This window comes from Cricetulus griseus (assembly GCF_003668045.3).
Source record: "Cricetulus griseus strain 17A/GY chromosome 1 unlocalized genomic scaffold, alternate assembly CriGri-PICRH-1.0 chr1_0, whole genome shotgun sequence".
Lineage (NCBI taxonomy): Eukaryota > Metazoa > Chordata > Mammalia > Rodentia > Cricetidae > Cricetulus > Cricetulus griseus.
The window spans coordinates 58,449,932-58,475,157 of NW_023276806.1; the positions used below are offsets into that span (position 1 = coordinate 58,449,932).

At 44.4% G+C, this 25,226-nt stretch overlaps 1 protein-coding gene across 1 annotated transcript in view; it reads right to left on the reverse strand.

Moving 5' to 3' along the window:
* Positions 1-14,641, reverse strand: part of Notch2 (notch receptor 2) — a 132,162-nt gene extending 117,521 nt beyond the window's left edge. Inside the window, exon 1 of the mRNA XM_027393764.2 lies at positions 14,341-14,641. Within this exon, the coding sequence (XP_027249565.2) occupies positions 14,341-14,413 (73 nt within the window). The 5' untranslated portion in view covers positions 14,414-14,641. The remainder of the gene's footprint in view (positions 1-14,340) is intronic.
* Positions 14,642-25,226: the final 10,585 nt, after the last annotated feature.

Sequence of the window (25,226 nt, forward strand, 5' to 3'; positions counted from 1 at the left end):
TTCTGGGGTTGCAATGAGAGATGTGGGATATTTATATTATTTTGTAATGTCTAACAGAAATAACAAATTGAGTATTCTTGCCTGAGTGATGTTCCTCGCAGGAATATCTGTCCTATCAAGACTTATCTAGAGTAAACATGAACCTTGGAGCTGGAGAGATGGCTCAGTGTTTAAGAGTACTTACTGCTCTTTCAGAAGGAGCAGGTTCAGCTCCCAGCATGCACTTCAGGTAGCTCATAACCACCTGTAACTTGGAGGGGATCTGACATCCTCTTCCGACCTCTGAGGACACCCACACATTAAAAAAAAAAAAAAGAAAAGCGCATAAAATAAACTTAAAAAAATAAAAAAGTTCTGAACTATTCTCAGATCTATGCCTTGGCAGGGGGATCACAGTACATATAACAACAATGCCTGGTTAAAAAGTAACGGCAAAATAATTTACCACCTACCAGGCAGTACTCAAAACTTGTCCAAGCTGTAATGACACTCCATGAAGGCAAGAACCTTGAATGTGATGCTTTTCAACAGTCTCCAAGTCAGAAGAGACCAGGGAACAGTCCCTGCCCGGCCAGCAAAGCTGAAGTCCCTCCTGGTCCTTCACCCAGGACTGCAGTCACTCGTTCACACTTGACTGCAGAAGATGGATGGAGCATTCCATTCCACAGCAATGAACGGGCAGACCACGCTGTGACCTAAAGGAACAGCACTGCCAAGTCCTTACCACACTCACTTTGTTCCAGACACTGTCCTGTGAGTCTAACAGACTTATTTAACATTCCCAACAAACCCCCACATCACATGCTGCTACCATCCTCATTGCAGACAAAAAAAAAAAAGAAAAAAAAAAAAAGAACGGATGCACAAAGAACTAAAGAAACCTGTCCAAAGACAGGAGCTAGCAGGTGGGTGCCACACTTGTCAGTATCCCCACCCTCTCCCACAAAGCTGACAACTTCCTCTCAAAGGCTCTATACACAGGAATGTCCCAAGGAGAGCCAGAGTCAGGGGGCTTCTAAGAGAGCTCAAGGCTGAGACCCACGTGGGCCTAATGGGACCTCCTGCCAGTCTCCCTGAATCCTATTTGCTTGCCCTGGCCTAGAAGAGGCCAGAGCCACAGCTGCAACTGCCAGCTGACACCCATCCAGACTCTTACTGAACAGAAGACACGGGTCCCCCGCCGGCTCTTCAAAAAAGGTATTTTGTGACTTAGTGTTTAGTTATTCGTATCAAAAATGTGTGTGCGATGTCTTTGAATATGGAAGAATATTGGGATTGTACCTATTTCTGAATCTAAACTAAGCCAATTACTAATTGTAGTATCCTGAGCCTCAGTTTCCCTGTCCGCCCTCTATATTCCATGGAAGCTATGAAGTGTGCACAGAGTACTGTGGCTACAGAGGCCCATTCTGAGCTCCAAATGCCTTACCCTACACAATGCATGTGAATACTGTCTACCCCAGAGGACAGCCATTGAGCGCAATGAGGAGGTACTTACAAAGTAGGAGCTCCATGGAGGTTTTTTGTTTTGGAGGGTTTTTTTTGTTTTTGTTTTGTTGAGAAAGAAAAGTAACATTTAAAAAAAAAAAATCAAGATGTGAGTTTCAGTGCCTGCCCTGCCCTCCATCATCTAGGAACAAACAACAGGACACAAGGGCAAGCCACCTGACCCCTAGGAGGCTCAGCTCCAGCAAAGTTTTGTGGGGATTAAAGGAGCAACTGCTGGGAGACATTCTTTGAACTACACGGGGCTGTATTGATGTTGGAGGTTGTTGTACTTTATAAAAATAATGTTTATGTTAATTATATTTGCTGGTCATTCCACTACTAGCTCATGTTTTAAATGGAAAAACTGAGGCAGTGTAATGTCAAGTCACAGCAGGAAGGCTGATGGTTCCAAACACAGGGTGGCGTCAAGGGCTAGGCCAAAATAAATCCAGGCCAGGACAAAGCTGAAAAAAAAAAAAACGAGCACATCTTAAAGGAGAAAGATAGGAACACATTCTCCAGCCTATGCAATCCACAGCCTCACCGGCTGGCTGAGCCTCTCAGGGGGGAATCAGGAGTCACAAGTCTCTACTTCCTCCCAAAGATAGAACTGAACTTCAGGGTGAGAAAGAATTGTACTATCCAATCTCTTTGCCCATCTATAAATTAATTATGTCGAAGGGGCACAAAAACGAAAACAAAGACCAGTAGTCACAAATTAAGAGTCCCAGCCTGGCTGGCATTCTCCTAGTCATCTCATTAAAAACAAAGAAAGAAAAAAAGAAAGAAGGAAGGAGAGAGAGAGAAGGAAAGAAAGAAAGAAAGAAAGAAAGAAAGAAAGAAAGAAAGAAAGGTTGCAGTCCTTTAGTTTCCTTCTTTGGTTGGTCAGAAATGTCCTCACTGCCCAGGTCTCCTTGTGCTAAATATGGTAATTAAATTCCAGTGATACTTAAGCATTCATACAGCCTGGAATTACTCTGAAGCAAACACTTGAGACCTGCAAGGCTTCAGCATAGAGCCATTCAACTGGAGCACTCCATGTCAAAAACAGTGGGGTGTCTTAAGAACACACAAGCTTGCAAAAAGCAATCTACTCCTCTTTATTGCAACATTCTTCAGCAGCAACACTGATCACTTCCCCGCTGTGTACACAGCTCTGCACCCGGGCAGTGGAGGCTGGACTGAGAAATGGAAGAAACAGGTGGTGTCCACAGGGAGCCAAAACAACAGGTTGCTTCAGTCAATTCCATCCCACAACTAATCAATTTGGTGAGGGTAGAGGGAAGGGAATCTTAGTCATCCTGTTGTCTGGCTGCACTAACTGCCCTGACCACTGTCCAGGCTTACCCCACCCCAGTTAGGTCAAAGTGTCAGAATTAGCGGTGAGTGGCAGACACGATGTTAGTTTTGCCTTTCAGAGTGTTATATGCTTCATTTTTTTTTTTTTTTTTTTGGACAATCGAAAAGACAGGACAGTAGTTGAGTAACATACCATTTGCTTCCAAGATCTTTTTTTATCCCATATTACAGTAAATGGTAAATGTATGCTTTCTTGGTGCATATAATCAGCAACATGTTATATGATAACGTCAGATCCGAATTTTAAAACACCAACCAGGCAATGGTAGTGCTTGCTTATAATCCCACCTCTAGGGAGATAATGGCAGGAGGATCAAGAGTTCAAAGCTATCCTAGGCGGTGGTGGCACATAGGCCTTTAATCCCAGCACTTGGGAGGTAGAGGCAGGTGGATCTCAGTGAGTTCTAAGGCCAGCCTGGTCTACAAAGCAAGTTCCAGGACAGCCTGGACTGTTACACAGAGAAACCCTATCTCAAAAAAAAAGAGTTCAAAATTAGCCTCCACTACCTAGTGAATTTGAAACCAGCCTGCCTCAAAAATCAGAACTAAATAACACCACCAAAAATGAACTTTAAAGTAGCTATAGAAGTAGAGCATGGTGGCACACATTTTTAATTCCAGTACTCAGGGGGCAGAGGCAAATGGATCCTGTGAGTCTGAGGTCAGCAGGGGCTACAAAGCAAGTTCCAGGATGGTCAGGGCTGTTATGCAGAGAAGCCGTCTCAAAACAAAACAAAACAAAACAAAAAAAATAGCAATAGATACTTCTTAACATACATATTTCTAAAACTGGCTGAGGTCATGCACACACCTTTAATCCCAGCAGAACCAAGGAGGATCTCTGAATTCAGGCCAGCCAGGGCTACACAGTAAGAAGGTTGGCCAAGCCCTTTAGAATTCCAAAGATGAAAACAATTAACTTATGAAAGGAAAATTACTAACACCAAATTTGATAGTGTGTACATGTTTATCTGCTTTGCTTCTTAGTTGGGTCTTATAATGCATTGAGAGAAGCAGAAACAGCACAGGTTGGGTTTGGTTGACCGGCTTTGGTGCTGGGCAACAGGGTCCAGCTCTTATGTACTGCAAATTGCCAGGCATACTGCTAACATTTTTAAAGCAGATGAAGGAACAACACCCTGAATACTTAAAGAGCTTTTTCAGATCAGATACATGGGCAAAAGACACAGTTGGGTAAACAAACAGAAGGGAAGAAAGGGTATTATAAATGTTCACTGAGATTTTTTTTTTTTAATTACACTACTCACAACAAGAGAGGAGATAGGATTCACCATTTACCAGGTAACAAAGAACTACTTAAATGGCTGGGAACATTGGCAGCCTCACTTTCTGCTAAGGAGAATATAACTGGGTCAAACTATGAAAAGCAACATAGCAGTGTTTCTTAAAATCTTCTGGATTTCAGTTGAAATAAGTGGTTTTTTAAAGATTTGTTTTTATTTTATGTGTATGGGGGTTGTACCTCCATGTATATGTCTATACAGCATGTGTGTGCAGGGCCCACAGAGGTTAGAAGAAGGTATTGGACCCTTGGAACTAGAGCTACAGATGGTTGAGAGCCATCTGATTTGGTTGCTGGGAATCAAACCCAGGAACTCTGGAAGAGCATCCAGCGCTCTCAACCCCTGAGCCATCTCTCCAGTCCCTACAAGAACATTCATCACAGCATTCTTGATCATTATGATACCTGGAAACTAAAGATGTAGTCCCACGAAAAAGAAGACTAGTAGACCCTTAAGACAGTACAGTGTGTAGTCTTTGAAGCCATATTCTTAAAATATATTTATAAACATGGGAGAAATGTTCACATTAATTTTATTGGTACGGGAGATGGTAAAACTATATGTATTTTAAAATCCCAATTAAAGTTTTATAATAGACATTGAAAATGAGAAAAGTAACTGTAAGCCATCAAAATGTTAACCACAAATTTGGCTTAGAGATGATGGATTACTGAAGATGTTCATTTTCTCAGGTGGCCCTACTTTTTAAAGATCTCTTCCCCTTATTTTTAGATACCCCTCTTAGATAGAAATTGATGGAATCCCAAAGAGCAAAGCTTCCTCCTGCATGTAAATGATTCTTATCTCTACATGGAATGGAGGGGAGAAGTTGGACCCAACCAAATTTGTAGCCAAAGGAGAGAGGTCAAAACACATGAACCTATTCTTTATTTAATCACTAGAATCAAATTTATAAAAACACTTTAAACAGGAACCTCAGGTATAGTGAATGCATATAACTTTTCAAATGTATAATATAGTAACTTTTAAATGTATAGTAACTTTTGAAATCTAAAGGAAACAAAATATATGCATGCATACCAAAACAGTGACAATACTGTGACTGTATTTTTCTGATTGCTCAAACATACCTATAAGAGTTCTCAATGTAACTACCTTTAAAATCACATATACACACAAAATCTTGTAAAGGTGCCAGGGAAAATCAACACAGTATAAATATGAGTTAATTATATGTAAACATAAGGAATAATTCCATTGCTATGTAAACCTACCTGAGTGAAACTGTTACAATGTTTGTTTTTAGTTACAACCATTTTCCTTAATAGTTAGGAAGTGTCACAAGGAAGGGCTTTAAGTGGTTACTTGCTTTATTTAGAGAGGACAGGGTCTTCCTATATGGTTGGGCTGCACTGTTCTCATAGCAGCTCTTCTGCCTCAGCCTCAAGAGCGCTAGGATTTGGTAAGCACCAGAATATTCAACTGTCCCCTGCTTTGAATAGTAACATAACGACAAAAACTTGGACTGGGCACATCACATGTTGTTATTTTTCCTTCAAATCTTCATAAAAGATTTGCAAGTGTTTTAAATGTTGCAAGAAAGTAAATCTCTTTAATGTGTCCCACTTAAAGAAGAGCCATTGAGTAGAGCATTGGTGGCACATGCCTTTAATCCCAGCACTTGGGAGGAAGAGGCAGGGGATCAGGGGATTTCTGTGAGTTCGAGACCAGCCTGGTCTACAATAGCTAGTTCCAGGACAGCCTCCAAAGCCACAGAGAAACCCTGTCTCGGGGGAAAAAAAAAAAAGAAGAAGAAGAAGAGCCATCAAGGCAGTGGGACCAGGATTTATTCCTAGTGCTTGAACTGGCTTTTTGGCTTTTTGGAGCCCATTCTCTTATAAGGGATACTTTGCTCAGCCTAGATATAGCCAGGAGGGCCTTGGTCCTGCCTCAAAGTGATGCTGACTCCCCACGGGAAGCTTTACCCTCTGAGGAGTTGAAGGGGGTGGAGTAGGGGGAAGATGGAGAGAGCAGGAAAGGAGGAGGGAGTGGGGCACTGGGATTGGTATGTAAAAGGAGAAAACATTGTTTTAATTTTTTATAAAAAAAGTTTAAAAAAAGAAGAGCAAGTGAATGAACAGCCATGTTCACTGCAAAGAAAAACATATAAAAATTCATAATGAAGACAGCATGTCCTGAAACCTCAGTGAGACTTGGCATTTTCCAAACAAATATATCTGAGAAAAAAGGCCCCCTGCAGCATGGTCACCTCAGAGGAGTTAACCCATCAATACCTGCTGAGTAGAGCATTTAATAGGAGACAGCAAGACTGCAGACAGACAAGATTTCTCCTGCTAGGAAGTAGACTGGAAATACTTGTCACCTAAATGCTGTTCAGAATCTTCTCACAGAGAGAAAGGGGAGGAGAACCAAAATGAAAAGGAAGCAAACCACACCATTTAAAAATACACCTGCATCTGAAAAAGGCCTTATACTTTAGAAGACAACCACAGCTGTGTGTTCAACACCTTATCTGGCAAGCAAAACTGTATTTAAAGGGGATGCTATTTGTTAAATGAAGACATATTATTAAGGAGACAATATCTGACTCCAACCAAAATAGTCTCATCGTGTTTCCCTTACCTCACAAAACACACATACTTTCTTCATATGAATAAACATGTCTATGAGTGGGAGAGTTACTCTTACCCCAGAAACAGGTTCTGCAACACCACACACCCAACCTGTCTTTGTGTGGCAATGAGTCCACCCTGGCATGATGTTTGTCCAATATATTCAAAGAACCCAGAGTTACTACTCAGTTGCCAACAACCTGTAGAAGGAACTGACTTTGAGACCAGAAACCTCTCCAGGCAGTCCTCCGGGGAACTGGGCTTCAGTCTCCTGGAAGATGGGCCCAGGCCCTCGGTGCCTGCTTGAAAGACTAAAAGCACCCATCCCCTCAGCAAAGGTAAACTGGTCTATAGTGCCAGAGGCCAGAGGCCAGTGGAACCACCACCGGCAACTACCAAGACTTTGTTCAATCTCTCCTGGTAGCAAATAAGTGTTTGCGAAGCCGGCACAACAGGGTTTTGCCAAGACAAGTAAAACAGGGTGAGGGCTATGTCAGCGTGATTAATCAATGCCACCTGCAGTGGCGACTCAGGGTGTGTCCACAGCACACACCCCCCATGCCTGTGATGAGAAGCCCTTTCAGCCACTGAGAACTGGATCTTCCAAGGAAGACAGTTTCCAACCTAATAATGCGTCCTGTAGCAAGCCTGCCATGCAAGGCTGAGGCCACACTGCCTTCTCACCACAAACCCACTAACAGCCACCACCACATGTGCCAATTTTATATTCACACCCGCCCCCACCAGACAAGGGGGTCTTTGTCTTCTCCCCAAGTTTTTTTTTTCCCTATGTTACAACAGAGAAAAGAAAATAGCATACAGTGCAGAATAGAAGAGAAGCCTCCCCCACTCTATCCCCTCTCCCCAACCCCAGGGTGGGAGGGCTAGGGCTACTGTTGAGTCTCAGATCCTGGGTGTACTCCCCTAGACTCCACTGCTCTTAGTCACTGAAACTACAGGAAACTGCTTTCAGAGAGGGCAGATAAATGGCTAGATGGCTTTCATACTATCATCATGTACCCATTTGTCTCATCCCTGTGATGATACCAGTCCTGGGGGCACAACCCTAACTTCTACTTTGGGTGCCATTCCCACACACTGTAGATTAAATTTCCCTGCATTGAAACACAAATTAAGCCTGGCAATACACCCAAATCCCTTAACATAGCACCAATCTTAGAGGCCATGGTCATCAAAGGAATTTACACAAATATCCCTGGTCCCCTCAAACTGCAAGCCAATTGATACCTTTGGTCTTCCAGCCAGCATGAGGGCCTGGGTCCCTCCCTCTTCCAGTGCACTGAAGCCCAGGTCCCCAGAGGTCTGCCTTGGACAGTTTCTGGTCTCCGTCAGTTCCTTCTGCAGGTTGTTGGTAACTGAGCAATAACTCTGGCCACTGTATTCAGTTCATAAAAAATGAATACATTCACTGCTTTGCTCACTCTAGCTCTCAAAACCCCTCTTTGTTTCTTCACTTTGCTTTTGAAGGAGTGTTATAGGTAATAATTCCTTCAAAAAGGGAAGGGAAGGGCAGGGGGACAGCAAACCTCCTGCCGATGCCAAGGAACACTGTGCAGCCTGACCTATCAGAGCCCAAAGGACATCCTTCTGCTTCTAAAGCCACTTCTTTCTTTCCATCAAAGGCAGTAACATGAAGTGCCATGGTAAAAGACCGATCCTGGGCCCTTCTTGTGTAATATTCTGTTCAAGGGGCCTTTGATTCTTCCATGATTCTCCTTCATGTGTTAGAATATCCCTAATCGGTACTTCCAGCAGAATGATGGCTTGTTCCTCTAATCCCAAGCCCAAGGAACTGTAAATTCAAGGCCAGCCTGGAATACACAGTGAGTTCTAGGCCAATCTAAGCTACAGAATAAGACCCTCTCTCAAAAAAAAAAAAAAAAAAAAAAATCCAGATTGCCTGAAATCAATGTCTTTGTCTCTCTTTACGCTGATGCACTCAAGAGAAATTGCTGCCACCAACTTGTGTTCACAGGTTAACAAAATAGATATCCTCCAAGGAAGCATCTATCACTCGGGCTAAAAACAGTGCTACTGACTGTGAACCCCCTGTGCAGTCTGGTATCTGAGTAACACTGACGGAGGGAAGGGAGGCTGCCACCAAAGACATACATTATACATACATCAACTTTATTAGCCTTATGGTGATAGTAGAGTGGTACCCTCCCTTTCAAGCTATCACTGGAGAAGACATAGATATGTGTATGTACATGTTCCTGTGACTGTCTGTCATGTGTGTGTCAGTGCCCATGGCAAAGGGCATCAGGTCCCCCTGGAACTGGAGTTACAGATGGTCCTGAGACACCATGAGCTGGGAACCGGACTTGTGTCCTTTACAAGAGCAGCAAGCACTCTCAATCCCTGATCCACTTCTTCAGCCCCATCTACCTTACTCTTTAAGAAAGACCTCTCACTAAACCTAGAGTTCACTGTTTCAGCTGGACTGCTTGGCCAGCAAACTCCCAGGATCCTCCTATGTCCACCCCCCAGCTCTGGAATTAGAAATACACATCACCACAGCCATTGATTATGTGAGTGCTAGGAATCCAAACTCAGGTCCTCTTGCTCATACAGCAGGCACTCTACCCACTGAGCTACCTCCCAGTCCTTAATTTGACAATAACTTGGACATACAAATTCCCAGACATAACTCTAGACCCATGGAGTCAGACTACACAAGACAATCATGGGGTTTTTGTTTTTGTTTTTGTTTTTGTTTTGTTTTGTTTTGTTTTACAGGAGGATCCAGGGAAACTGGAGAACAAAGTCTTTCCTCCCCAGGGACCTCTGGAAAGAGAGGTATGAACACACAGGCTTAAGGCAGTTCACCTGAACGGCCATCCTGGACAGGACCACACTCATGTTCCTCACAGGTCCCACTCCTTTTATGGAAAGAGGGTGTCACTTCAGTGAACAGTACACAGGGACCCTTTTTAGACCTCTGTCGCCCACACGAAGCTCGGGACTTCGAGAGACAAATTCCAGAGATGATAACGAGTGGAAATCGAAAGAGGGAAGCAATCTGTTGAATACGAATTAGAGGAGGCCAAAGGATGACCGTGCTGCCTCTTGACGGTAGACACAAGCATGATGCCCCTTAGCCAGGATGTCACAAGAGATCAGATCTAGCATTGGATAACACAGGATGACCAAGAGTTCAAAACCAGCCCTGTCTCAAAAGGCAGCAGGTAATATAAGTCTGTAGACCCAATGAGCTTTCAGTTGATGCTCAGTCTTAAGGGAGAAGGTGTGGAGGGAGACACGGGACTCACCAGCTGCTCTCCCACACAAAGCCCCAGAGTAGCAGAGCAAGTCCAAGTCACAAGTGCTCAACCAAGACCTTCTACACAGGCAGCTCTGCACACTGGGCACATGCTGCCAATGCCCTGCAGGACAGAAAAGGGTTGTGTATGGCACAGCACCTCCCTCAAAGAGTAGAACTGTGTCAGAGACCAATCACATGTAGTTGTCTCAAAATTTTTTATTCATCATGTCTTATCCTTTGGGGGGGAGGGGGTTACTTTGTTGTTATTGTTGTTTAGTTTGATATGGTTTGATGGTGACATTCCATAAAACACAAGCACACACACACACACACACACACACACACACACACACACACACACACTAAAAGTACAATGCTATTAGGCTGGTACAGAATTGCAATATCAAGTGTAGGTTGAAAAGCTCAAAAACACCAAGACAAACCTAACGCCAAAGAAAAATATACTATTCCAAAAATGAACCCAAGCTGTCCCCCAAATGAATGACTTCTATAGTAAGGTAAATCTGAACAAAACTGCGACAAGTGCTGGCTGGTGGCCACAACCAGGAGAGGTTGAGGCAAGGGTGAATGCCAGACTCCAAGTGAGATTCCAAACTCGGAATGACCTTTTCAACAGCAGAAATGATCAGAAAAGAAACAAACACACACACACACACACACACACACACACACACACACACACACAGAGTCAAAATGGAAGGCTAAACAAAACATCTGGGAAAGTGAAAACTTTGGTTTTTCCCCAGATGTAAGGTAACCAAAGGCTCTTGCAAATAGCACTTAAAAGCCATCCAGAAAGGCTGCAGTGGTCTACAATAAAAAAAGGCACAATTCTATCCCTCAAGCACACACTAACAATACGTACTTGGGGATGTGTTTCTGTGCACATAAGTTCATGTGTGCAAGAGAGGGAAGCAGTATGGAGGGGGAACAAGGTGCTAGACCCGACCCGAGGCCCTGAAGAAAGAAAATATAGTCACAACTCTGTAACCAGCCCTGTGACCAGTGACAAAGTCCATGAGAAAGTAGATGACCAAAACAGGGGCTCCCTGCAAGGTCACCAAATCAATTAATAACAGACCTGGAGGAGCCTTCTGGTCTTCTGGCTCCCAGCTTAGTGGCCTGACTAAAGTGGATGATGCATACAGTGGACTGATGCAGAGGGAAGTACAAGCGGCGGATCCAGAAAGTTCAGGAGGAGAGGGAACAGATCTATCTGAGCCGTCCAGACAGAGCTATCAAGAAAGGAAACAATTACACATGGACTGTAAATAAGCATAAAAATGCGTTCTCATCCAAATCATGCCTTAGAGGTAGGTAGGGGTGTGTGTGTGTGTGTGTGTGTGTGTGTGTGTGTGTGTGTGTGTGTGTGTGTGTGTGCGCGCGCGCGCACGCTCGCGCACGAGCGCGTGCACATATCTTTCTGAGAAAATCTATAAAAAATTCAAAATTCATGTGTTTATGACATCTGAAGAAGAACCTTTAGCAGAGGGGGGAAACAGGGTACAATATCAGCCAAATATGTAAAACCTTCAAGAGGCAGTTGTGCCCAAGAAGGAACAAATTATAGTCTACAGCTTTCATGTTAGCCAGTTTCTGAATTCCTTGAGGTTCAGAAGGGTTAATCTCTGGAATGGCTGGCTAAAACTAGGTTCAATGTGGAAATTATTAAAATCTAAAATCTAAATACATCCCGAAGGCAGATAAAGTGGAATTAATCAGAGATTGCCCTACCAGGTCACTATGCCAGAATCAATTGTAAATCTTTTTTTTTTTTTTTTTTTTCTTTTCTTAACAGATTCTACTGTGTCAGAATCCCAGGGTGATGACTGTGAAAACCACTCCAGTGGGTCAGCCACTGCCTGGACAAGGAGCTCCGTTCCACCACAATGGAAGGGGCAGGAAGGAGTGTCACCAGGAATGGCAGAGAGTGGGAACTAGATCAATGCAAATTTTGTGGGCAAAATAAAATTTCTGTGGGTGTGATATTTTTAAAATGTATTGTGAGGCTGCTCTCAAGCATCCAAGCATATCCCACTGCGTTTAGACATTCTTTAAAGGTCCTGAGATCAGTGACAATCCAGGTCAGCCAAGGCTGCTTCTCTGAGCAGTAACAAACCCACAGAGAAGGTGGATGAAAAGACACCAGCAAAATATTGGTAAATATTCTTTAAACATAAAACAAGAGATCCTGAAGCCCATCTGTCTCCCCTCCCGCCCCAAGGGAAAAAAATGGGCAATAGTTATAGGGTAAATTTTATCTCCACCCTAAACCTTGCTCTCTCATGGTAGAGATTCAACTGAGAACATGTCTAGGTGACAGTAAAAGCAGGGAGTCACTCCCACTGAAGAGCAAAGAGAAAACCAAGGTGGTGTGGGGGGGAGGGTTCAGGATAGCTGTTCAATCAGACAGATGGGTTGACAACTCCTTGCCCTAGGAACCAGTGATGATTAAATTAACAACTGGCCACCAGCCAAACACTCAAAAGTTAGGAGAGAGAGTTATAATTGGTACCTTGGCAAAACAGATCATAATAGATTAGGAAGATTCATTGCTAGACTCTGGAAAGATTTAAGATTTGTGCCAACAATGGGCTCTTCAATCGCTTCTATGACCATAGTTTGGCATCTAAAGAACACCTAAAACCCAAAATGCCTAATTTGAGCCAACTGGACTAACACTCAAATTCACCCCCCTAAATGATAATCAGTCATAGCAGTGGCTCATGGGAGCAGAAGTAGGCAAGATCAGTTCAATGTGCTGAGGTTCAACAAAGAAAGAAAGCCCATGTCCCATCATCACCCCATTTCTGACATCAGTCTTAGCACTTATGTTTGCAAACCACTTTATAGTCCCATTTACTAGCCCCTGCAATACTCTATTTTAAAAGGTTATTTTAATCCTGTTTCATAAGGCAAGAGACACCGATCATGAAGACTAAAGCTTACTAAGCAAAACAAGTCATGGTGGACCAAGGATTGTAATCCTCAGGGAAAAAAAAAAAAAATCACACTAATTATACACCTCTGTGCCCTAAATCTACACTCAGGGTCAACAGCTTCACTCAAAGAAAGGGGCAAGGCAAAAAATGCCACCACTGAGTTTCCAGTAAAAGTTTCAGAAACTGTTCATCCTTACACAGCCTCCTGGTCTGCTTCTGAAAACCTATGGACCCAGCAACGTAAGACATCTGAACTTCCCAAAAAGTATCTGGTTGGTGCTGAACAACCCAGCACTGTTTGCAGGTGATAAATAATCAAGTCCTGCTCAAAACATCTGCGACTGGCATGTCAGCTGCCTGTTACAATGAACAAAGACCGTATTTTTCTGAAACTCACCCTTTCCCTGAAAAGATGTACTAGGGTTTTTTGGGTTTTTTTTTTTTTAAGTTAACTCTTCTTTAGCAAAGGGGGCCCCTTGAGTTCAACAATCATATACAAGGCATACCCCACTGGAAGCGCAGACTTCGGTACCCTGAAAGAACTTTCTGAACATCTTTTAAGCGCTACAAGTTTAATATACATTCTTTTAATTAATCCTATTAGCTGGGTAATTTCATCCCCATTTTATTGGTGAGTTAATACAGCAGGGTTGAATCCAGGATTACAGAGCCGGGCTCCAAAGCCCAAGTTCTTTCCATACAACATTCCAAAGAAATGTAAAATCTAAAGATGTGGGTGGGGTGGGTTAAGTATGATTCGATTTCCTTTCCTGGCTCCCACCGTGTTAGAGAGGCTGCACGGAATAGTCAACCATGACCAGCCTTTCTAAGCAAGCACTTTGGATCAACGTCTCCACTTTTCCTCGCCTGCCCCTACCCCACCCCCAACGGTGCCAAAAGAGCAACAAGCTGCTGCCAGGTTGGAGGAGTTGGGGATTGTCACACCACATTCCTGGGGCTGGACGCGCACTGGAACCGCAGCAAGAGCTCCGCGCCTCGGAAAGAATAACAGCAGTTGAGATTTTCAATCATGTGGCTCAGCACGCTGCCACACCAGTTCCCCCACTGCTGCCTCCACCTCTCCAAGACCTGCGCCCCACGCCCAACTCCTCTCCGGGACAGACGAACCGATCCGGGTGTCAAAAGCCGGGCGCGCCGCAAGCCCCTGCCGCCTTCCCGGCCACACTCGCACCTCGGCCCGCTCGCTGCTCGCCCGGGACCCCGCAAACGCGGAACCGGAGACGCTAAGCGACGCCAAGATTCGAGGCCCGGAGGAGGCAGCTTAGAAAGCGCAGCCCGCGGAGACTAGAGCCAGAGGGATAGTCTCCCGGGCGCCCGGTACTCACCGCGCGCGGGGCCCGCGCCGCACAGCCAGAGCCACAGCAGCGCCCGCAACGCGGCGGGACGCAGAGAGGGCATCTTCTCGGCCACCGCCCGCGCAGATCCGCATGAGGAGCGGGTCCCGACCAGGAGCCCCGCTCTCGCGTGCGCTACCCTGCCCCCGCGGCTCGCCAAGCCCCCGAACTCCCGCTGCGCCGCCCCGGCACTCCGCGCAGCCAGGCCGCCGCCCGAAGTTTGGCTGAAAGTTTCTGGCTGCGCGGCGCGGCGCGGCGGAGCTAAGCGACTCGCGTGTCCTTCCGCCTCGGCCTCCTCCCACCGCGAGGCTCCGCCCCCGTCGCCGCCGCCGCCGCCGCAGCGCGCCCAGGGGTTTCCCGCAGAAAGAAGCGCCGGCCAGCTGCGTGCGGAGGGATCTGAGCGAGCAGCACACGGCACCCGGCTCTGCAGGCCCGCCCGGCTGAGCTCCGAGAAGGGGGTGGCCGAAGCGCCCCACATCAAACGCTGGTCTTTGCCGGGATCCTGATCTTGTAGGGAGAGGCAGACCTCATGCTCCATACACGTCCACACTCCTCGACTGGTCAGAGGAATGAGGGAGAGCAGAGACAGGGATGTTAAAGAAGGGCAGGGGGCAAAGGCGCCAAAGTCCTTCTAAGAGGACATTCCTTGAGATGCTCAGAGCCGTTAGTTCGTCCGTCTGTACGTACGTCCATCCATCTATCCGTCCTTAGTTCATTAAGTGTACAAAGTGCTTGGGACGCTGGAATCATCACTCTACGGGGTCAAGGAGAATTTAGGGGAGGCTTCTGTAGGACAAGTATGACAGCAGGAGCTCAAAACGCGAGTCAAAGGTGCAGAAAATGGTAAGAAGAGTCAGGTATACTCTCTGTAACCTATTAATCGCTGAGCGTCGAGAGCAACCCAAATGCCCCACCCTTGGGGACTAGATGAATAATGCATAATTATAAGTGAAGTGCAATACAGTTGAAAACACCACCAACTTCATATACGTCAACCTTAAAACCAAAATGATGATGAAAACACAAATTGCGGAGGGAGACTCTAAGAATACCACTTATATGTAAAAATTTCAAAACAACACTCTTCATTTCTTATGGATGTTTGTGTACACAGTTTTTAAAAGAAAGAAGAAGCTATTACCCTAAAAGTGGTTATTTCCAACGTGAGGGTGGAGGATGTGATCTGTTCTGGGTATTAATGAATTTGAAGAACAGATGAAATTAACAGCTACACCGAGTTGCATGAGCCACACAGAACTATGTGTACTTCTGTCTTCTTAACTACACTCGAAAGTCTTTACGGCCAAGGACCATAGCCTTCATCACCAGTGTCCACCGGATAGTAGATGGTGAACTAAAATGCAGAATACCACTCAGCAAGTGTAAGTCAGTATGAACATTAAAACTGTCTAAATAAGTACTACAGAGCAGAACTCGGAAGGTGGACAGACTCCTTGAGTTTGAAGCCAGCCTGGTCTACAAAGTGAGCTCCAGGTCAGCCACGGCTGTTATAGAAAGAAACCCTGTCTCCAAAAAACAAGAAAAAAAATGCTATAGGGGCTGGGGAAATGGTTCGGTGGGACCTGAGTTCAAATCCCCAATGCACATTAAAAGCCAGGTTTGACTATGTGTGTGCCTGAATCCGCTAAAGGGGTGGAGTTAGGAGGACCTCTGGGGCATACTGGCTGGCACCCTAGTTCAAAGTTCTGTAAGAGAACCCCTTCTCAAGAGGATAACATGGAGAGTGATAGAGAAGGATACCTGATATCCTCTGGCCTCCACACATACACAGTGCCTGTACATCATACACACACACACCATATACCACCCACATATAATACGTCATGCACACATACCATGTGCCACTTATATACAGTCATATACACTTGCATATTACTTTAGGAGAGATTAGCAAGTATTTACTATTACTACAGTCATGTTGAGATCCTAGAACCTCTTTTTAAAATAGAATAATTAAGGACTAGAAAGAGGGCTCAGCTGCTAAGAGTGTTGCTTGCTCACTCTTGCAGAGGACTTGGGCTCAATTCCCAGCACCCACATAGTGTTCTCAACTGTCTGTAATTCCAGTTCCAGAGGATCCAGCTCCTTCTGTGTCCACGGGCACCAGGCATGCACATGCTGTACAGATGCCAAAGCACCCATACACATAAAATTAAATTAAATTTAAACAGCATAGTTAGTAAAAGTCACTTTACAATTTCTGTCTATGCAGTGTTCAAAGAAAAATAATAACATTAACTTTCATTTGTTGACGCACAGTTTTACCAGTCTGATCATCCACTTTACTCACTAAGAGAGCAAATAGTGGGTTGCTGCATATAAATTTTAAATTGACCTGCAGAGATCAGATTTGTCACAGCCAAAGTATGTACAAAAGAAATAAAGGTACTGATCTCTGAATGGCAGCTCCAAAAATGACTGTAGCTATGACAATTATTAAAAGAGATATGTTCCTACCAGGGCTGGAGATACACTTCAGCAGGGAAAGTGCTTGCCTCACAAACACAGAGACCTGGGTTTGATCTCTTCTACCTTAGAAGGGAGAAGGTTGGAGAAAATGGCTTAATGGTTAAGAGCACAGTCTGCTTTTCCTCACGACCAGAGTTTGGTTCCCAGCACCCATGTCAAGTGACTCACACATCATAAAACTCCAGTTCTAGGGGGATCTAATACTTCTGGTCTCATGGGTATCCAAATATATGTACATGATCCCCACCATGTATGGTGTATATTAAAAACTAAATCTTAAAACAAAACAAAAACCAACCGTGGTGGCATGTGCTTCTAATCCGAGCATTAGGGAGACAGAGACAGGAAGATCCCAGGAGCTTGATAGCCAGTCAGTAGCATAACTGATGAGCTCTAGGCCAATGAGAGATCCTGTCTCAAAAGAGGTGGATGCCATGCCTGATATTAATACCCAAGATTATCTTCTGGCCTCTATACACATATACACATCTGCATGCATACCTGCAGATACACACACACACACACACACACACACACACACACACACACACACATGCATTCAAAAAGAAAGTATTACATGACTTATGTTGAATTGTTGGAATGTTAAACTTATTGCAGATGGTCCAGTAAGATAAATAATGCATAATATTATAAGTGAAAAAAGGAATAAAAAGGGACAAGTAAAAAAGATTATAATGCAGTCAAGAGTGCTGTGGGTTCAGCCTGAAAGTAGTCAGGGAAAGCTTCAGGAAGAAGCCAATAACAAATAAACTAAGAATTGAAGGATCAAATGATCAGTCAGATGAAGACACAACCCATTGAGTGAGCAGGAACTTCTCACATTTAGAGGCTTACATCTGTCCCAGGGACAGGACAGTGCCGGTGAAAGCAGATAAACAAAGGAGATCAGAGTTTGTGCCTGAACTGGGGAGACAAGGATCTAAGCAGGAGCTTTGGGAATGCAGAGCAGTGGGCGTGGTCTCTGGGATTAGTAATGAGACCATAATGAGAGAGCTAGAGTAACATCAAGGAATCAGCCATGACCTCAATACCTTGGGGCAGGAAGACGCCATTCCCAGATAAAGGCCAGCAAAGGAAGAGAAAGGTTTGTTGGAGGAGATAAGTAGGTAAGAAATCAGCATAGCTGGAAGGGGACACTGTGTTTAGGAGTTAGAGCAGTTGTCTACCTTTGGGAGAGCGGGGTGTAATCTGGCTGATTCACAGTGTCACCGCCACCTTCTTCTCTTGCAATTGGCCTCTTCTCTGGGTGACGTCTAAATGTTTCTATATGCATCTGTTTTCCGGCTGTCTATCAGAAGCCAGAGTGGCTTGCATTAGCATCCCACAGCCTGAGGTGTAGCCGGAAGATGTGAAAGACCTAAACCTGCCTGCAAAGCTCAGTCCCAAATATGCTGAGCAGTGTAACTAGACTAGGGATCACTCTTCTCCTGAGGACACAGGTCCTGGTCAAAGCAAATCCTCCTCATAAGAGAGACAGGCAGGGACACCTTGGGGGAATCCTGTAGCCAGTCAGAGCAGCTGCAAGGCCTTGATGATCCATAGCTTCGTGGCTGTAAAGAAAACTGGAATCCCACAAACTTTCATCTGAAAACACACTCTACTTCCAGAGCCCTGTCAAAATTCATAGTCCATTAGAGTAGAAATGAACAAGGGCTTCCAATGGTTTTGGTTTTACTCAAAACTAAAAATAGACAAATATGCCCACACATGAAATTTCTTCCCAAAGTGTGAACAGAAGTGAATGCTTGTTGGTTCTCCTGGTTGTCTCTCCTCTCAGAACCAAGAGGTCATATAACACTCAAGGGCAGAGATGACCTCCTTTGTCTATTTTGCCCACTATCTAGGGCATTTATATACAGATGTGCTCAATAATATATGATAGGGAGATTGTTGTGTTTTGACTTAAGTTTTATTTGGGTTTGGTTTGGGTTTTTCTTCTGAGACAGACTAGTCATAAACATGGTATGTCACCATGATGGACATGATGGAGACTTTGAACTCCTGATTTTCCTGCCTTTCTTTGTCTTCCAAGTGCTGGGATTACAAATGTGCTACCACGGCCAGCTAAACACAGTCAGTTTCTTTTCTCTAAAAGCCATTGAGCCCAGGTGTGTGTTTGTGAATGAGTGTGTGTGTGTGTGTGTGTGTGTGTGTGTGTGTGTGTGTGTGTGTGTGTGTGTGTGTGTGTGTGTGTGGTGTGTGGTGTGTGTGTGTGTGGTGTGTGTGTGTGTGTGTGTGTGTGTGTGTGTGTGTGTGTGTGTGTGTGTGTGTGTGTGTGTGTGGTGTGGTGTGTGTGTGTGTGTGTGTGGTGTGTGTGTGTGTGTGTGTGTGTGTGTGTGTGTGTGTATGTGTGTGTGTGTGTGTGTGTGTGTGTGTGTGTGTGTGTGTGTGTGTGTGTGTGTGTGTGTGTGTGTGTGTGTGTGTGTGTGTGTGTGTGTGTGTGTGTGTGTGTGTGTGTGTGTGTGTGTGTGTGTGTGTGTGTGTGTGTGTGTGTGTGTGTGTGTGTGTGTGTGTGTGTGTGTGTGTGTGTGTGTGTGTGTGTGTGTGTGTGTGTGTGTGTGTGTGTGTGTGTGTGTGTGTGTGTGTGTGTGTGTGTGTGTGTGTGTGTGTGTGTGTGTGTGTGTGTGTGTGTGTGTGTGTGTGTGTGAGTGTGTGTGGTGTGTGTGTGTGTGTGTGTGTGTGTGAGTGTGTGTGTGTGTGTGTGTGTGTGTGTGTGTGTGTGTGTGTGTGTGTGTGTGTGTGTGTGTGTGTGTGTGTGTGTGTGTGTGTGTGTGTGTGTGTGTGTGTGTGTGTGTGTGTGTGTGTGTGTGTGTGTGTGTGAGTGTGTGTGGTGTGTGTGGGGGTGTGTGTGGTGTGGTGTGTGTGTGAGTGTGTGTGTGTGGTATGTGTGTGTGTGTGGTATGTGTCTGTGTGTCCCTATATGTTTAAATGAATGTGTGAGAAGTGGAAAATTTGTGTCCACATGAATTGAGAGCAGACGTGAGACTGTGTCTTGGAGCATTCCAGGAAGAATCACCCAGCTATTTCAGACACTGAAGTAGAGAGTCTCAACAGGGATCAAACCTGAGCTGACCTACACTACAGATCTCAGCACCCAACACAGGCATCTAAGGATGTGGGACGAGACATTAGCAGAAGCGGGAATTACAAGTCATGTTTCCTCTAATAATGCCATCTGTGTGGAAAGTGCTTTATACTTTCCCCGAGCACTTTAAGGTGTATTGCCTCTCCCAGTCCTCTAAGCAGCTGTGGGAAATAGACAGACCAGTCATTATTATCTCCATTTCACAGATGGAAAAAAATGAAGATAAGGTGTCTTGCCCAAGGTTAAATAAGTAATTAGCGACAGAGCTAAGACAAAAATCCTTTGGTTCCTGACTACTTTTTCAGTCTCATCGCACAGGGCACAACAGTGTAAGCATTTTCAAGGTGCTATTCAATACAGGGGTTGCAGGCACAGGGCACCAGCTCCTTGCCACCTTAGTATTGGTACAGAGCAAGTTTGCCCACCACAACTAGGGAATCTAACTAAGTATGTGCACTTTCCTATTTTAAAGCCATTTTGAGAGCTTTCACTCTGCAGAACATGTCCTTGACTCTGCAGCAATACAGATACAAACAGGCTGCAGCCCCCTCCTGCTCTATGGAGATCACAAACTAACCCCACAGCTACAACAGAGATAAAGTGCCGGGCCCTGCGAACACAGACAGCATTGAGACTAATTTCAAGGCCACTTGTATTTCAAGTCCTCATACTGAATGATATGATCAAGGTGGCTGGCATAACTAATTGAAAACAGTTTGAAGATGGGGGCCATCTCTTATTTATTTCTTCAGGTTTGCAGCTGCCCAGAAATGGATTTTTCCCCCTCAACAAAGTCCTCAGTAAAGACCCTCTTTCTCCAGGCCTGCAATCCCAGCATTCAGAAGGCTGAGGCACGGAGGATCAAGGTTCAAAGAAAGTTCAATTTTGGCATGGGCTATGTGGCAAAACCTTGTCTTAAAAACAAACACCAGGGCTAGAAAGATGGCTCAGAAGTTAAGAGCACCGGCTACTCTTCCAGAGGACCCGGGTTCAATCCCCAGCATCCACGTGGCAGATCATAAATGTCTGTAGCTCCAGATCTAGGGGATCTGGCATCCTCACACAGATAGGCATGCAGGCAAAACAGCCATGCACATAAAATAAAAATAAATAAATTATTAAAAATATAAAAGCAAACATGAGGCTGGGCAGTGGTGGCACACACCTTTAACCCTAGCACTGGGGAGGCAGAGGCAGGAGGAACTCTGTGAGTTTGAAGCCAGCTTGGTCTACAGAGCGAGTTTCAGGACAGGCTCCAAAGCTACACAGAGAAACCCTGTTTCGAAACCCCCTCCCCCCAAAATGAAACAAGACAGAATCAAAACACTCCACCTCTGAATGCTCTGTGCAGGTCAGAGAAATAGATGACAGGTTTCAGGAGGCAAAAATTAACTGTAAGATTCAAATTGGCTGTCAATCAGATGAATCAATCAGCCAAACAGACCCCACTCTGAATATAGACCCAACTGCCTTGCTTTAATGAAACATATAAATAAGCCACTGTAACTTGAATGTCTTGGTGTAGTTTTTCATTTTACAAACATAAGTTTCTCAGTCAATATTAAGGAAAGGAAATTTGAAGATGTCCTTAAGACAGTGGCTCTCAACCCTCCTAATGCTGGGACCCTTTAATACAACTTCTCATGTTGTAATGGCCTCCAAACATAAAATTATTTCATTGCTACTTCATAACTGTAATTTTGCTACTGTTCTGAATTGTAATGTAAATATCTATGTTTTCTGATAGTCATGACCCATAGGTTGAGAGCGCTGCTTTAAGGGCACCTCTCCAGCAGTCATGTACTATGTGACAAATGGAATCCTATGCTGTTCAAGAGGTGAGGAAAATTAACATGTCAGCATAGGAACACAGCTTGACTTTAAAACTTCTCTTACATATTTTATATTGAGAAATGTTACTTCCTAAGTAGGTGCAAACATTTCATAAATATAAAATAAAAATGTACAGAAATGGCTGACCTGTATGTGCCAAGACAGCTCCCCAATTCAAGAGCATCATAAACCCACAACTATGTAATTATCAAACCACAGTATTATTGGATGAGTCTCAGGGCTTCAGTCACTAAAATGGTTATGCAACTTCAAATCTTTATGAAATGTTATGGCATTTGTTCACAGAAATGATTCCATTGTCTTTACCCATATTCTTGCATTTTACCTTCACGAATAGCCAAGAAACTCTTGAATAGTGAGGTTCAGGCTCTCCGATAGTTTCAGCCTCGAATGTGAAACATTATTGTACCATATAGGTGCAGATCCACGTCTACATCCTCTGAAATAAAAAGGGACATTTTCATATTATGCAGAATTCCAAGATGATTAATGAATTATGACAGCAGAGGCACCAGGAGTAATGAAGAGGAATCCCTTTTATAAAAGTGAGCATTAAAAATCTCCTTCTGAGTAAGTAATTCATCAGGAGATAATTATTGGCTGGCAACAGGTATTTATAATGGAAGCGAACACAACCTTAACCATAGGGGTGCCTCTGAAAACACCCTAATTAAAAAGGGAAAGAGTAATTTTATAGGAAAGTACAAATCAGTGGTGTGTATGTCTGCTAATGTATGCAAAGAGACAGGGGTGGTAATTGCTGGGCCCAGATGGGTATCTGCCACTGAAGATAATGGGTTTATTAACATGCAAATGGGATTTTGGATAAAACCATGGATGTACCAGTATTTTTTGTGAATATGGGGTAGAATATGCAATCGGATATTGGCAGGTGAGGTGTGTTTGCACTCGAATATCCTGGATATCAGCTTGCTTTTGCTTTAATCATTTTGCTTACTCTGTTGGCAGCATTGAAGTGTGTGACTCCTCTCATCTTGCTGAGTTCCCTGTCAAGACCGTGTTTCCTTCAAGCCTGTGAGTGTGTCTTTCCGTCTCATAACAGTTGCTGGAAATTGAAGCAAATGATGGCAAAACAGAGACAGTTTCTCACATTAAGATATATGTCTAGGTCTACGAAGGTGCAACCAGAGTGTAGAAGAGCTCTGAGGATGAGCCACACCTCTGTGCAAGAGAGAGGCACCTAAAGTGACTCCATCCTTGCTGTGTTCTGATGGCTGCCACTGTCATTTGTGAGATTTACTGAAAAAAAAAAATGGTTGGGAGAATAGATACTCTTTCTTGTTGCTGTTTTTTGTTTTTTGTGTTTTTGTTTTGTTTTTGCTTTTTTGAGACAGGGTTTCTCTGTGTATCCCTGGCTGTCCTGGAACTCACAGCCATCTACCTACCTCTACCTCCCAAATGTTGGGATTAAATATGTGCACCACCACTGCCCCAGAGAGAATAGACATTCTTATCACATTTTATTGATTTGTTTATTTAGTGATATGTGTGTGAGTGAGTGAGTGAGTGAGTGTGTGTGTGTGTGTGTGTGTGTGTGTGTGTGTGTGTGAGAGAGAGAGAGAGAGAGAGAGAGAGAGAGAGAGAGAGAGAGAGAGAGAGAACAACATTCAAGAGATCAAACTCAGGTCTTCATACTTGGCAGCAAGCTCCTTTACCTATAGAGCCATCTCTCCAGCTGGATAACAGGCATCATTAAAGGAAGATAAGAAACATTAGGATGAGTATGGATGTACTTAGGCAAACTCCAAGTGTTGGCATTCAGAAACCATCTTTCAAGTTTCAAGAAAAGGCAAACTGAAGAAGATAGTATTGTCCCTTAGTCATCTATCCTCTTTGGGTTTTGAGGAGAAAAGGGAAGTAAGAAAAGTTGAAGAAAAGAAACACAGAACGGAAGAACAGGAAGGTGAAAGGGTGTTCTGGGCAGCATGCACCTGCTCAGATGCGGGGAAGTAGCATGAATAGGAGCAAAAGAAGAACCAACATGGAGTTCCCCTTGCACATCCCCACTCCCCTCCCAAAGGGGACCACAGCAATGCCCCACAAGCAAGAGAGGTGGGTTTCAGGTCACCTCCCTGAATTCAAATTATCCACAGTCCAAACTGGTGCCCCATATTGTGACTTTTCAGAGTTTGGCTGTAGGGAGTAACCCTAGCCCCGCCCAATAGTCCTGGGGCAGGTACCAGGTGGACCTGGGGACTCGCCCATAAGGGCGGGGTGAAGGAAAGCCGGGATGACGTAAGGGGGGCTTCTTAAAAGGCTGCACGTGGGGACCGCGCGCTCTCTTTGTTCTGGCTGCGCTGGCTGGGTTCTTAACCTAGCTCTGGCCTGTGTTTCACCCGGCTGTGCTTGGAATAAAGAGACCTTAATCCAATATTTGGCAATAACAACACTAATGGCATGAGCAGCCAGTGTTGATGCTGTGCCTACCATTTGTTGAGTGCCATACTAAGTATTTTGTGTCGTGCATAATGCTCCAACCAACTTTAAAGTGTGTATTGTTCTCCCTTCACAGAGAAGTGGCTGAAGGTCATGCATCTTCTATATGACACAGGTTTAAGTCCAGGCCCATCTGCAAGGCCACTGGTCTCTGCCTCAGAGAGCCAAAGCCACCTGTCTTAGTCTGTGTTGCATTGTTATAAAGAGACACCATGATCACAGCAACTCACCTTAGCTAAGACACTACTCCTGCTCAGAGAACCCATTTGAACACTAAGTATGTTGTCTTCCACTTACCAAAATCCAGGATTTCCAAGGTCATCATGAGACCACAGACCTCTGCACTCCCCTAAAGCATGGTAACCAAATTTCTCTTCTGTTCATCAGCCTCCAATGCTGAAGCAAGGCTTGGCCATCTTCCTTGCTGTCCCTGCCACAAGGAAGCCCAGACAACTTCAGTGCTGCAACCTCAAATTTTGAAATAGTCTTTTCTGAAGTCTCTGCCTAATAGGAGATAGATCCAATAAAGAATCAATTCTATTTCTTGCCATAACTTTAATTATAGACATTAAAATGTCAATTTTAAAACATCCAACAATAATATTACCACTAATATGTTTTTGGTATTCATTCAGTTGTTCTTCATAGGCATCCTACCATCCGTGTATGGGTGTGTGTGTGTGTGTGTGTGTGTGTGTGTGTGTGTTGATCCAAATGATGTCATGTGTGTTCTTCAGTCACTCTCCATCTTAGTTTTTGAGACACTGATTCAGGTGGACTAGCTGGCCAGAAGTCCCAAGGCTCCCCTACCAGCACTGGAAGACAGATGTGCACAGTCACTCCACCTGGCTTTTCACATGAGTGCTGGAGATTCACACTCATATCCTCACACTTGTACAGCAAGGAGTTTATCAACTGGGCCACCTCTGCACCCCACTCAAATGTGCATTTCTATGGAGTGGTAATCCAG